This window comes from Ovis aries, chromosome 15 (assembly GCF_016772045.2).
Source record: "Ovis aries strain OAR_USU_Benz2616 breed Rambouillet chromosome 15, ARS-UI_Ramb_v3.0, whole genome shotgun sequence".
NCBI lineage: Eukaryota > Metazoa > Chordata > Mammalia > Artiodactyla > Bovidae > Ovis > Ovis aries.
The window spans coordinates 51630638-51646179 of NC_056068.1; the positions used below are offsets into that span (position 1 = coordinate 51630638).

Genomic DNA, 15542 nt, shown 5'->3' on the forward strand with positions numbered 1-15542 from the left:
ACAAATCTGAATCATCTATAGGGTCTTCCAGAGTGCCCTTGGCATAGCAAGGGCAAATGGAATAATGTACCTATGTAAACACTTTAGGGATTAACATCACTTATTTGCATAAAATGGTTCTTATTTGCCAAAAAAAGAGCAGGGCTCATGGTATGCATGTGCATGTGAGTATAATATGATCATGACATTAACCCTACTTTAGGAGGGGCAACTGAGGCTCAGAGGTCAGGAGACTTTAAGATTGCTAATCTAGGAAGTGACAGAGTCAGAATGCAAATCTAGGTCTTCTGACACAGCCCATGTTTGTCTCATTTAAACATCCTGGAAGAAAGGGAATGTCAGTGGGGTGAATCCTGGATTGGCACCGAAAATCCTGAGACCAAGAACCCTTAGATCTTTCTAGTCCCTATGTTACTGTTGATTCATTGGGTAAGTTGGATAAAACACTGCTTTTCTCTGCATTGTCAAGAGAAGGGACTGAACTAGAGGCTCTCTAAGGCCTTTTCAAGCTTTCTGACTTTAGAATAATAATTACTAAACATGAAAATGAGGATATTATCATGACATTCAAGGACTTTCCAAATCTGGCCCTCGAACATCTGTGATCCAGATTTTGGACTGCCCTGCCCAAGAGCCTATGCTTCAATCATTCTCACTACTTTGATGTTCTTCAGTGTCATTCCTCCCATCTCCGTGCTTTTGCCCAGGTTCTACTCCATCTAGAATGCCCAACTTTTCCTTTGTATGTTTAAAAAAATGCCTCTCAGCAATAACAACAAAACCCAACCAACTAAAACAAATACACAAAAAAGAATGCCTCTTAACAACAACAAAAAACCCTCCACCAACCAAACAAAAGAGAATGCTTCTTACTTCTCTCTCAAGTATCCACTGCTAAGTCCTCTGTGAAGCCTTCCCCTAAACTCTGGACCCCAAGCAGAGGTTGTTCCCTCCTTTGCTTCCTCTCCTCTTATATGTATTCCTTTGACAGTATTCATCACACCATACAGCCAGGAATTTGTTTACATGTCAGCTCCTAAATCAACTGTAAGCTACTTTAGGCAAAGATAATATCCTTCCTTTTATTCCGTTCTAGTGTGGAGGGCATCTAGCAAATACTTGTTGAATAAATGAAAAGGAACTTACACAAAACCATCTACAACAGTGAGGTAGGTAGCACATTTCTCAGGTGAGGTAACTTGTCTAAGGCCTCACAGCTAGTGAGTTAGATAATCAGGATTTAAACCCAAGACTTACAAACTGCAGAGCCCACAATCTTTCTCTGGCCCCTTGAGTGTTAAAGCACCAGCTGAGAGTAGCTTTTCTGGTGGGGGTGGGGCGGGGGGTGTGGTGCGAGGAAATGGAGGTTAACATCAGTGCTAAGACCTCTGCATTGCTCCCGAACTGAAACAAACTTCTTCAATACTTTCTAACCAAGGAGTGTTGGCCCTTTGTTATTTTTGAAAACCAAGTTCTTCGCTCCAGCTTGGAAACCAGCTCTTTGTGTCTGGTGGCAAGTCTCTCACTCTCTTCCAGGTCCACATCCAGGACGTCTGCTGTGTAAGTGGGTGCTCGGTGTGTGTGAGTGTGCACACGTCAACAGCAGCCTCAGGGGAAAGGAGCAAACACTGGGTGTGGACATTAGGAGAGCAGGAGGTTCTGTGAGGAGGACGCATGTCTCAGGTACTCTAGCAGAAGAGATGACTCACTGTAAGTTACAGAGAACAGAGGAAATTCTGTTCCCGCCCCAACTGGAGGCTGAACTGCCCCAGTTCCCAGAGGGGACTCCTTGGACAATCAATCATGGGCAAGCTGAGCCTAGAGCAGTTAAGGACATGGAAAGGCCAGCAGGTGTTTTGAGTTTATTTTTTCCCAAGTAGAGCCTCACCTCCCATCCCACTCATCACTACTGTCTCCACTTTCTCCTTACCTGGAGCATAACTGGGGCTATTGGTGGGGTACAGGCTGGGATTGTAGGCAGGGGCCGCAGCTGGGTAGGCTGTGGGGTAACCTATGAAAAGACAGAAAAAAAAAACAAAACCTATTTAGTTGGGCAAGAAGAATGATTTCTGAGGAAATGGAATCCAAGTCCCAGGCTTGGACTTCAGCCTCTTCATGAGCCATTTCAGACCATATATGTGGCTAGTTTTAGCCTTCTGAGAAAAACAGAAAATATATACATATTTTTCTATTTTTTAAAAGCAGAATAAGATATATATGCCTAGATGCTCACTGTAAAAAAACAACAACAAAACTGAAACACCATATAAGTATATATGGTAAAAGGCGTAACTCTACTTTCACATGCCTGCCACAACACTACTCTCCTCCGCAGAGACAGTAACAGTTTGGCATTTAAGTCTCCGGATAGTTCCCTATGCATTTTTATACACATATATTCAGTGGTGTGCTGGTAAATATTTAACAACTGGCCCAGGGAAACTGCAGTGAAGCCCTATTTTGTAGCACTTGCTGAGTTCCATGCTGTAAATACTCTCACCATGGCTGGTTTCAAGCCAGCAACATCATCAAATGAATAGCTGAGAAGAGATGCTCACAAGTGGCCCTAGAGAGCCCCTACAAGCCTGATCCAGTCCACCACTCATAGTATATATAGGGATTAAAAATTTTTTCTATTGTGACAAAACATATGTAACAAAACTTGTGATTTGAACCATTTACATGTATAATTCAGTGGCATTCATTACATTCACAATGCTGTACAACCATCCTATGTATTTCTAAAACTTAACTACTCCAAACAGAACTCTACCTATTAAGCAATAATACTCCATTGCCTCTTCCCATAACCTGTATTAACCTTTAATCTACTTTCTGTCTCTATAAATTTGCCTATTCTAGATATGGTATATACAGGGAATCAAATACTATTTATCCTTTTGTGTCTGGCTTCTTAACAGAATTAAGCTCATCCATGTTTTAGTATGTATTAGAACTTTAATCCTTTTCATGGATAAGTAATATTCCGTGTGTGTGTGTGTGTGTGTGTGTGTGTGTGTGTGTGTACACACACACATTTTGTTTTTCTATTCATTTGTTGGTGGACACTTGGATATTGTGAATAATGCCACGGAGAGAGTAAGATTTCCAGAAAGACTTAAAGGAAATAGTTAACCAAGCAGATGGCTGAAGGAAGAGCATTTCAGATGAAGGAAATACTCAGCACAATGGCCCTAAGTTGGGGGTATATGATATGGGACATGTCTGAGGAACAGTGAGGAGGCCAGTGTAGCTGAATTGGAACAAACGAGGAGGGAAGAGGCAGTAGATGAGTCAGATAAAAGGCTGGGCAGTTCACGTAGGGGCCTTATAGGCACTGTAAGGACTTCAACTTTTACTCTGAGTGAAATGAGAAGCCATGACGGGATCTTGAGCAGAATAATAACATAATCTGACTTAGGTTTGAAAAACATCACTCAGCTGTGTGGAAAACAGACCATAATGGGGGAAGAATAGAGAAGCCTAGAGACCAGTTAGGAGCTACTGTAAACTCCTTGCATGGATAACGGGGCTCAGATCAGGGAAATAGCAGCAGAAATGATGAGAAGTGACATGCTAAGAGACTTCACATACTTTGCCACATTGCTTTCTAGAAGGACTATCAATTTGTACTCGCACTAGCAGTGTATAAGTGCCTGTCTCACTGCTCGCTACAGTTATTTTTAATGCTCATTGGTATTTTGACTGACAATGGAAAGCTGATTTTAAAAGTCAAAGATTAAATCCCTAAATCCCTAAAAGCTTCTTTGGGATTTGTAAATACTGAGCTTTAATAATGTATCTTTGTTAATATGCCTTTCCCTAAATCCTTTCCAACTCCAAAGAAAATTCATCTCTCTTTACTCCCCATTTTCTGACTTCACAGCCAATGCAGCCAACTTGTTGTCACTTAATTAGCAATATGCTGCTAAGTCGCTTCAGTCGTGTCCGACTTTGCGCGACGCCAGCCCACCAGGCTCCCCTATCCCTGGGATTCTCCAGGCAAGAACACTGGAGTGGGTTGCCATTTCCTTCTCCAATGCATGAAAGTGAAAAGTGAAAGGGAAGTCGCTCAGTCGCATCCTACTTTTAGTGACTCCATGGACTGCAGCCCACCAGGCTCCTCCACCCATGGGATTTTCCAGCAAGGGTACTGGAGTGGGGTGCCATTGTCTTTTCCAAATTAGCAACACGGAGGTCTGCTAAAGTCAAGGGTTTAATCTGGAAAACAAAGTGATCTGGTCTCATGGCTGAAATCTGTATTCAGCTTCACGTGAGAGATGGCATAGCAAAGAGTAATCCCACCCCTATTACATCATTTCAGATGTCTTTTAGGGGCAATTATAGGATCTTCCTTCAGTGTTTCTAAGAATTTTTTTTCACTTGAATTTGGCAGGTATCAAAGAACAGCAGCATTAGAAACACCTTCATTTTCTAGGTGACATTCTCAGGCTGAGAGAAAGGCAGGGACTTAGGGTCACAGATCTGCAGAGATTAGAAGTAACTTCAAAGCCATTTGGTCCACCCTCACATTTGAGGCTAGGGCTCCTCTACAACACATTCATGGTATCATTCATCCCTGCCCTGGATTTCTACTGACCACAAAATCTTTCCTTTCCCGAGACTCAGCACCCTCCTCCACTGTGAGACTGCTCTGATTGTCTGAAAGTGACTTCTCATACTTCACTGAACTCTATCTGTCTCTTCTACCCTGTAGAACAGAACAAATTTGAACACACGTGCATCCCCAATTACAAAACTTATCCCAGTGTACTTCAATGGTTTCTTTACATTCCCTGTCCTTCCCCCTTTCCTCAACCTGCAAGTTTTTTGAAAGTATAGCTATGTCTCCTTTGCCTGTACACAATAGCGCTTGATCAGGTCCTCTTTCCTACTCCTTGAGCAAACCACCACCTCCTCCCCTCAGCTGGACAGCAAGCATCCAAGCTTCTCAAACACAGGCTCAGTTTAGTTCAGTCGCTCAGTCATGTCCGACTCTTGGCGACCCCATGAACCGCAGCACGCCAGGCCTCCCTGTCCATCACTAACTCCCGGAGTCCAAACCCATGTCCATTGAGTCAGTGATGCCATCCAGCCATCTCATCTTCTGTCGTCCCCTTCTCCTCCTGCCTTCAATCTTTCCCAGCATCAGGGTCTTTTCAAATGAGTTACCTCTTCACATCAAGTGGCCAAAGTACTGGAGTTTCAGCTTCACCATCAGTCCTTCCAATGAACACCCAGGACTGATCTCCTTTAGGATGGACTGGTAGGGTCTCCTTGCAGTCCAAGGGACTCTCAAGAGTCTTCCTCAACACCACAGTTCAAAAGCATCAATTCTTAAATATCTTTTGCTTCTGTTAGGTCCATACCATTTCTGTCCTTTACTGAGCCCATCTTTGCATGAAATGTTCCCTTGGTTTCTCTGATTTTTTTGAAGAGATCTCTAGTCTTTCCCATTCTATTGTTTTCCTCTATTTCTTTGCACTGATTGCTGAGGAAGGCTTTCTTATCTCTCCTTGCTATTCTTTGGAACTCTGCATTCAAATGGGTATCTCTTTCCTTTTTTCCTTTGCTTTTCACTTCTCTTCTTTTCACAGCTATTTGTAAGGCCTCCTCAGACAGCCATTTTGCTTTTTTGCATTTCTTTTTCTTGAGGATGGTCTTGATTCCTGTCTCCTGTACAATGTCACGAACCTCCTTCCATAGTTCATCAGGCACTCTATCAGATGTAGTCCCTTAAATCTATTTCTCACTTCTACTGTATAGTCATAAGATATTTGATTTAGGTCATATCTGCATGGTCTAGTGGTTTTTGCCACTTTCTTCAAACACAGGCTAGGGATGAATAGTCTGTGTGGCCAGTAGAGAATATCCCTTCCCCACCATCAACTTCCTCTATCAAGAAAGAGTATCATAGGTAAGCTGGGCTTCCTCCCAACAATGTTCCTGGTTTTGTTTTGCTCATTTTGTGTCCTTGTCCCTAACTCATATTACTCATCCTACTGCCTCTTTTGATGCTGCTGGGATCTCTGGCACCTAGCACAGATAAGAGAATTTGTTGTGCTTCAGTTGTTAAGTCATGTCCGACCATCGAGACTCCATGGATTGTAGCCTGTCAAACTCCTCCAGGCAAGAATACTAGAGTGTGTTGCCATTTCCTTCTCCAGGGCATCTTTCCAACTCAGGGATCAAATCTGTATCTCTTGACTCAGCGGATTCTTCACTGCTGAGCCACTGGGGACCAGATGCCATGACCCACCACTGGATGGGCATCCGGTCCCATCACTTCATGGCAAATAGATGAGAAAACAATGGAAACAGTAAGAGACTTTATTTTGGGGGGGGCGGGGGCTCCAAAATCACTGCAGATGGTGACTGCAGCCATGAAATTAAAAGACGCTTCTTCCTTGGAAGAAAAGCTATAACTAACCTAGACAGCATATTAGAAAGCAGATACATTACTTTGCCAACAAGGGTCTGTCTAGTCAAAGCTTTTGTTTTTCCAGTAGTCATGTATGGATGTGAGAGTTGGACTATAAAGAAAGCTGAGCACTGAAGAATTGATGTTTTTGAACTGTGGTGTTGGAGAAGACTCTTGAGAGTCCCTTGGACTGCAAGGAGATCCAACCAGTCCATCCTAAAGGAAATCAGTCCTGAAGACCTTGATGCTGGAAGACTGAAGGCAGGAGGAGAAGGGGACAACAGAGGATGAGATGGTTGGATGGCATCACTAACTTGATGGACATGAGTTTGAGCAAGCTCTGGGAGTTGGTGATGGACAGGGAAGCCTGGCATGCTGTAGTCCATGGGGTCACAAAGAGTTGGACAACTGCGCGACTGAACTGAACTGAGCCATCCAGGAAGCCCCAAGGCAGAGAATAGGTACTCAGTAAAGAGATTACTCAGGAATCGTATTTTGGAGCTATGAAAGGTTTAAAAACAAAACAAATCCAAGAGGATCCCTGGCCTTGAAAAGGTCACCAAGTAATGAAAGAGAAAAACAGGTAAGTGGACAGCTGGAATGTACCTCAAAGAGTGCCTGACAAGGCTGTCAAGTGAGCAGAGAAGAGCCCTTCAACAACCAACATTTATTTAGTACCTACTGTCTGCCAGGGATTATACTGGGTACTAGGTGTCCCTGGATGTAGACAAAAAAAGAGGGAGGAAGAACATTCCAGGCAGAAGGATGAAGGGTAGCACTTTGGGGACATCCATAAGAAGCTTGGCTTGTTCCCTCCCTGGCTCTAAGAAGCAGGACTGATGGGTTAACCACACCTGAAAGCTAGGTTGCCTTTTAGAGCTTGATCTCATCACTTTTTCTTCTTGTGACTATATCTCCCTTTATGGTCATTGGCCCCAACGTATCTTTTCATTTTCATGTCCACTACCTATGCTTAAGTTTCATACATCTAGACTGGACTTCTCTCCTAACACCTGACTCAAATAGTATCTAACTGCTTACTCAACACCTCCACTTGGATGTTTGCTAGACATCAAGTTTAGATGGCAGAGTGGCTAAGAGTACGGTCTATGGAGCTATATCTAAGCTTAGGTTTGAATTTCTGGAACATAACTAATTATTTGTGTGACCTTGGGCCATTTGCTATGCTTTAGTTTATGAGAATAATAATATTATTTACCTAATAGGTTGGTATAAGTATTAAATTAGTAAGACCTCAAAGTGCTAGGAGGCAGGCAAACAGTTAAGAGTTCAAAAACTTAGGAATTATTATTTTAAATTATGATTCAAAATTAAATACTTACTTTCTATCTTCTAAATATTCACTTTCTACCTTCCAAATCTGTTCTCCAAGCTTTTTCTCCACACCAGTAAATGACAATTCGTTCTTTTAGTTCCTCAGGCCAAAAATCTTACAGCCATCTTTAACTCTACTTTTTCCTCCTATTCACATCTAATTCATCAGCAACTCCTTTTCAGTTCTACCTTCAGAAAATACTCAAAATCTGACCCTATCTCATTACTTATATACTTTCCAAGTCATCATTATTTCTCACCTAGATTATTGCAATAGCTTCTTAACTGGTCTCTCTGCTTCTTTGTTGCCATGCAGTCTATTTCCTACAGCAGCCAGAACAACCCTTTAAAACATTAAATCAGATCACGACACTCCTCTCTTTAAACCCCACATAGCTTCCCATGACAACCACAGAGAAATCCTTTCAGTGACCCACCTGGACTTTGGTTACCTCTTAACATCCTCTCCTACTACTTGAAAGTGAAAGGGAAAGTCACTCAGTCACGTCTGACTCTTTGCAACCTCCAGGCCAAAATACTGGAGTGGGTAGCCATTCCCTTCTCCAGGAGATCTTCCCACCCCAGGGATGAAACCCGGGTCTCCCACATTGCAGGCAGATTCTTTACCAGCTGAGCCACCAGGGAAGCCCAAGAATACTGCAGTGGGTAGCCTACCCCTTCTCCAGCAGATCTTCCCAACCCAGGAGTCAAACTGGGATCTCCTGCATTGCAGGGATTCTTTATCAGCTTTCAGGAAAGCCCTACTTCTTGCCTCCATGTTAATCTACTCCAGCCACAATGGCCTCTGCGCTATTCTTTAAATGTGTCAACCATTCCCCCATCTCAGAATCTTCACCCTTCCCCTTTCCTCCTTTCTGGAATTCTGTTCAAAGGTCATCATACATTCTTTCTAAAACAGGACCTTCAACTTTCATTACTCTCTGTGCTTCTTATCCTGCTTTGTTTTCCTTCACAGTGGTTAACAACCTGACATACTATATGTTTACCTACTTTCAGGAGACTGCCTATCTTCTGTCACTACAATGTTAGCTTCAGGATATAGTAACATTTGTTAGGTTGCAATTATTCCCTGCTGAAGTCTTCTCAGCACACTCCCAAGACTCTGGACAGGCTCTGCCCCACGCAAGTGAGCAGAGTGCATTCCAAGTCCCAGTTCCCCAAGACTGCCTGGATCTGCTGAAGTGCTTGGTGATACAATATGGATGTTTCATCCACCACTCAGACAAAAGATACTTTAATACATGTCTCAAGTCTCAAAACAACACTAATGTTATTTCCCCCATCTTGTAGATACAGAAATCAAGGCTCACGGAGGTAAAGTGATTTTTTGGCCAAGATTATTTAGTAAATCAGTGGTGAGTGAGTGAAAGTCACTCAGTCGTGTCCAACTCTTTGCAACCCCATGGACTATAGAGTCCATGGAATTCTCTAGGCCAGAATACTGGAGTGGGTAGCCTTTTCCTTCTCCAGGGGATCTTCCCAACCCAGGGATCGAGCCCAGGTCTTCCACATTACAGGAGGATTCTTTAGCAACTGAGCCACAAGAGAAGCCCAAATCATTGGTGGGAACTGGCTTTTTCCACACCTACCAAATAACTAGGACTTGGTCCTTGGAAACATGTATGCCTCTCCTGTATTTATATTTTTTGAAGGTCAACAGTGATGAGAATAAATGGCCACAAATAAGTTTTTCTCCCTTGTACCTCAAAGGCTTCAGTAGTGATCAAGTTTCCTGGGATTCTGAGGTATACATTTTAACTGCTTTATAGATGTTAATACAATCTAATCCCTTTTACTGTTACTAGGATTAGGACTGAAGAAATATAAAGCTATTTTTGATTAATATGGAAATTAGAAACTACTTTCTAGAGAAATTATTTCTGAAATGACTTGATCTTTAGGAAGTAAAAATAGCAGTGTATCAAAAAGCTAGCAGAAGACTAACTCTTTGGGTCAGGAAGACAAAGAGGATTTTGTCGTTGTGAGCAGGGGGGACACTTATGCAATGAAGACACTCCAGGTCTGAAGCTCACGAACAAAATTAAAAAACTGTCCCTCCAATCCCAGGGGTAACCAAAAAACCAAATAAGCAAAACAACTGAACAATAAAAACAAACAAAAACTTCAAACACTTTAATTCTCTCAAAATGAGAAAGAAGAGGGCAAAAAGAAGGATATATTTTTAATTTGGAATATGTTCTGAGCTATCAGGCACTTCTTTATCTACCCTAACTTTGTGAAATATTTTATTAGTCTCATTTTATAGATGAGGATATTGAAGCTTAGATTTATCTTACACAACTAGTAAAAAGAGAGTGGCTACAGAACTGGGCTGGCTGAATGAGACAAAGTCCACTCTACCAACCTCCCTCAAAACATGAGTCTGCTTTGGATAAACCTCTGGATTTGGCTGCTATTTTCTTTGCCAACATTCTTATTTCAGATTCGAAACCTGAAAAAACAGGAAATTACTCAAGAGAATTGCTTTGATCAAAGATGGTTCAGGGTTTTTTTTTAAAAAGCTATTCTGTTCCCACTCGGTGTCCTAATATAGACCATGCTCACATTACTGAAAAGCATCACACAAGCACTGAATTACAGAGTTAGAAGAGATAGTAGAGGTGATTGAGTCCAATTTGCCATCCAGCACTGGAATATCTTCAATAATGGCCTGCATGGCTGGTCACACGGCCTATGCCAGCACACCTTCTAATGATGGTGTATTCAGAACCTCTTCAGGCAGTCAAAGCTTCTTCTGAAGCGCTCTGGAGGCTTAGAAATTTCTTTACTTGGCACTAAAAATCAACCTTGGAAGGAATCTAACCCTGAACAGCTTCCAAACTACAGGTCCTAGTTTCACCCTCCAGAACATGTCTGTTTCCCCTGCTCCAGCACAACAATCCACAGATAGGATATCAGTCATTCTTCCTCAATTTTTCCTTGTTCAAATCCAGACTCAATTCTTTCAACTCTTCCCTGTCCTGACCACCCATCTTTGGCCAGAATTCCCAATTTATAAATCGCCTTCCCTTAAAATAATTTCATCTTCTCCCTGCCTTGCTCACTCTTTTTTCTCCCTTAAAAAAACCTGAATTGACATAATAAGACTGGTAATAAGTGGTTAGTGAAGGCCTAAAGTGACTTAATCCAGATTTCTTCATCATTATCCATCAGCACTGTTAGTATCGAGCAAATGCTTACTGCGTTAAGCATGGTGCAAGGTTCTCTACGTAGAGCTTACAGTTCAACAGGGAAACAATATAGGTAATTTATATTAATCTATCTATAGGCAATATATATGATATAAAATCAGAGAAGGTTGGCGTGTTATTGAAATGCTGAGGAGGAAGTGAAGAACAGGTCTGGGATGGCTGGGAATAGCTTTTCAGAAGAAACATTTTAGTTGGCCTTGAACAATGAATACAGAGGTATGTGGGGTAGGGATTAAGAAATATATATAAATTTCATGCACGAAGGCATGAAAATGTATGCCATATCAGGCAAATGACAGACAGTTCAGTATGATTGGGTTTATAGAGTGTGGGTAAGAGTATCAGGAAATGAAGATTTAAAAAATACACTGGTAGTAGGTTGTGAAGAGATCTGAATGCCAGGCGAAGGCATGGAATTTATCAGTAAATAATCTACTGAAGGTGGTGGTACAGTGGGTAAGAATCTGCCTGTGAATGCTGGGGACACAGGCTCGATCCCTGGTTCAGGAAGATTCCACATGCTGAGGAGCAACTAAGCCTGTGTGCTACAACTACTGAGCTTGAGCTCTAGAGTCTCCATGCCACAAACACTGAATCTTGTGCTGCTTAGAGCCTGTGCTCCACAACAAGAGAAGTCACCACGAGAAGCCTGTGCACCTCAGTGAAGAGTAGCCTGAACACAGCAACGAGTACCCAGCACAGCCAAAATTAAATAATTAATTTATAAAAAGAATCCACTGGAGGATTTTAAACTGGGGAGTTTCAGATTTGTGTTCTATAAAAACGACTCTAGTAGCAACACAGAAAGGGGTTTGGAGTTGATGAGATCAGAAGAGGAGGAACCAGATGGGAAGTTGTGGCAACAGCCCAAAGGCAAAGCTAAAACTAACAATGGGACAAAGACAGGGAAAGGGCAAAGATGTTTAGGAGACAGAGCTCACAAAACTTCATCCTGATAGCAAAATTGTTTTTATTGCTTTGAGTTGACAAGCTACAAAGTAAAGATGGGAAATATTTTAATTGCAGTTTGTGGGCTTTTTCTCTATTTTCTTCAACAAGCAGGAGGAAAGAAAAATTAAATGGACCCTTGAATATGTGAGTTCCAGGGGGAAAAAAGGCCTAAATCTTAATTGTTCTTACTGTTAGGAGGCCTGGCTGCTAAGAGTGATTTCCTGGTGAGAATGTAGGTCGGTGAAGGAGGCAGCAGCCCTGCAGTGCTGGCTCCAGACCAGCCCACTGACCTGAATATGAGGTTGCCAGTACTATGGATTCAAAGCCCACCCGCCCAGCCTGCCATTGCTGAGCCCCAGGATATAAGGGTGTGAGTGAGGCATTGTTCTTAGTTGTGGCAAGGCAACTTCCCCTGAGGTAACAAGAAAGGGAGGACTATCCAGTAATCAACTGTGCTCCAGTTATGCTGCACCTTCAGGGAGAACTCACCCATCAGGTGAGAGGCACTAACCTGTGGGTCATCCACCTTGGCTGGCCAGGAAGAGAAAGGCTGCTAAAACCAGACCAGGCTTAGTCTGATAAAGTCTTTAGTGGAAAAAAAAAAAAAAAATCACAAAAAAACAGAGATAAGAAAATAGGCTATATTAAAGCTAATAATAAAACTACTCCTAAGTAAGCAGGTAAATCGGTTGCTCAGTACAAAACATTCTTTTACAAACCTAAAAAATATTTCCAAAGTTCCCTATCTGCCAGTATGAGATAAATTTTAATGGAAAATAGATGACCTAGTCTGTCTCAATTACCAATCCAGGAGTGTGTTGCCGCTGCTCCCTACCCCACCCCAAATCTATCGGTATAAGACAGGTGGGAGGTAGTCAGCACTTTACAGATTGTTTGGTGCAAGGTTTCTGCTCTCCCTGCACTTCTTTTTTAAAAGAGAGAAAAAAAGCAGTTGAAATTTTGCAAATTGATGATTTGGTCCATGAATCCCTTTTCCTTCTAGATCAATTCACTCTTTCATTTCACTGTTGTGTTTCACAAGATCTGGTAAAGGGAAGAATCCTGCTCAAATTCAGTAAAATATACTGGGATACTTGGTTTTCCATGTGAAGAAAAAATATTAGATCCACCTCACACTTCTCTAATTCCAGAAAGATCAAAGACCTAAATTAAAGAAACAAAAAGTTTAAAACTATCAGAAAAAAAATAGTAGAATATCAGCTTGACCCTGGGATTAGAAAGTATTGGGCTTCCCTGGTGGCACAGAGGTTAAAGCGTCTTCCTGCAATGTGGGAGACCTGGGTTCGATCCCTGGGTCGGGAAGATCCCCTGGAGAAGGAAATGGCAACCCACTCCAGTATTCTTGCCTGGAGAATCCCATGGACGGAGGAGCTTGGTGGTCTACAGTCCACGGGTCGCAAAGAGTCAGACACGACTGAGCGACTTCACTTCACTTCACTTAGAAAGTATTTCTTAGATGAGACCAAAACAAACAAACAGGAAACTATAAAAGGTTGATAAATTTAACTTCTCAAAATTTAAATCTGTATGACAAGATGCTATTATAATATATAATAATAATATAAACAGTTAAAAAAACAAGCACAGAGTGAGAAAATATATTTATCACACATCTAAAATAGACTCTTGAGAGTCCCTTGGATGGCAAGGAGATTCAACCCAGTCCATCCTAAAGGAAATCAGTCCTGAATATTCATTGGAAGGACGGATGTTGAAGCTGAAACTCTAATACTGTGGCCACCTGATGCAAAGAACTGACTCATTAGAAAAGACCCTGATGCTAGGAAAGATTGAAGGTGGAAGGAGAAGGGGATGACAGAGGATGAGATGATTAGATGATTGGATGGCATCACTGACTCAATGGACATAAGTTTGAGTAAACTCCGGGAGTTGGTGATGGACAGGGAGGCCTGGCATGCTGCAGTCCATGGGGTCACAGAGTTGGACACAACTGAGTGACCGAACTGAACTGAAAAAAGAACTAGTATCCAGAATAAAGAACTCATATTAATCAATAAGAAAATGAAAATAAACCAACAGAATCTCATCATGCAATTCACAGAAAAAAAATCACTCAAATGACTTGGGAGATGGAGGAGAAAAGAAAAAGATGTCCAAAGATACTAGTAATCAGCAAAACACAAGTAGATGGGATATATCACTTCAAACCTATCAGACTAACAAACATTAACAAATAAGTCTGACAGTATCTAGTGTTAGGAAGAATCTGAAACAATGGGAATCAGTAAAAGCATTATGAAAAGCAATTTTGTAATACTAAAAAGAGACACACAACCTAGCAGAATCTGTTTCTAAGACTATAGGCTTGGGAAATTGTAAGCTGAGCTGGGCTTTGTGGGACAGGAAGGATTCTGACAGGCAAAGATAAAAGCACTGGCATTCCCAAATAAACAGAGCAGTATAGGCAAGGCCATAGAGATAAGAAATCACCTGAGGAACAGCCATACTGTTTTTCAAAATGGCTATACCATATTTACACTCCCACAGGCAGTATATGAGAGTTTTAATTTCTCCATATGCTTGCCAACAATTGTTACTACCTGCCTTTTTAATTATAGCCATTTTAAGGGTATTAAGCAGAATCTCACTGTAGTTTTCAATCAGCATTTCCCCGATGACCAATGTTAAACATCTCCTATGTTTATCAGCCATTTGTACATCATCTCTGGATAACTGCCTATTCAGATTCTTTGCATATTTCTTAATTGGGTTGTTTCTTTTTAAATTACTGAGTTGTAAGAGTTCTTGACATATAGACACAGGTATAAGTCCCTTATTAGGTAATTTACAAATATTTTATCCCAAATATGTGGACTGACTTTTTGCTTTCTTGATGGTGTCCTTTGAAGTACAAAAGTTTTTTTTAATTTTAATGAAATCCAATATACGAATTTTTTTTCCTTTGGCTCCTTGTATTACTGGTGTCAATCTAAGAAACCCTTGACAAATCCAAGGTCATGAAGATTTATCTCCAAGTTTTCTTATAAGAATTTTATAGCTCTTATATTTAGGTCTTTGAACGATTTTGAGTTAATTTTTGCACATGGTGTAAAGCAGGGATCCTATTTCATTCTTTCATATGTGGATATCTAGTTGTTCCAGCACCATATGTTGAAAAGACTATTCTTTCCTCCACTGAATTGTTTTTGGTACCCTTGTTAAACAGTCACTGACTGTAAATGCAAGGGCTTATTTCTGGATACTCAATACAATTCCAGTGATCCATACGTCTATCCTTATGCCTGAACCATGCTGTCTTGATTACTGTAGCTTTTTAATAACTGGGAAATTGGGAAGTGTGGGTCTTCCAAATTTATTCTTTTTCAAGACTGTTTTGGCTAATATGGATCCTTTGAATTTCATGTGAATTTCAGGAACAGCTTATCAAAATATGCAAATAAGTCAGCTGGGATTCTGATAGCGATTATGTCGAATCTGGAGATCAACTGGGAAAATATCACCATCTTAAAAATATTAAACCTTTCAATCCACATGGGGCATTTTTCTAACTATTTAGATTTATAATTTCTTTCAAGAATGTTTTACAGTTTTCAGAGTAA

At 41.2% G+C, this 15542-nt stretch overlaps 1 protein-coding gene across 3 annotated transcripts in view; it reads right to left on the minus strand.

Moving 5' to 3' along the window:
* Positions 1-15542, minus strand: part of FAM168A (family with sequence similarity 168 member A) — a 208337-nt gene that overhangs the window by 24106 nt on the left and 168689 nt on the right. For all 3 annotated transcript variants that reach the window (XM_060400006.1, XM_042232743.1, XM_012096020.5), the window contains one exon: positions 1931-2011. In XM_060400006.1, coding sequence (XP_060255989.1) covers positions 1931-2011 — 81 coding nt within the window. The remainder of the gene's footprint in view (positions 1-1930; positions 2012-15542) is intronic.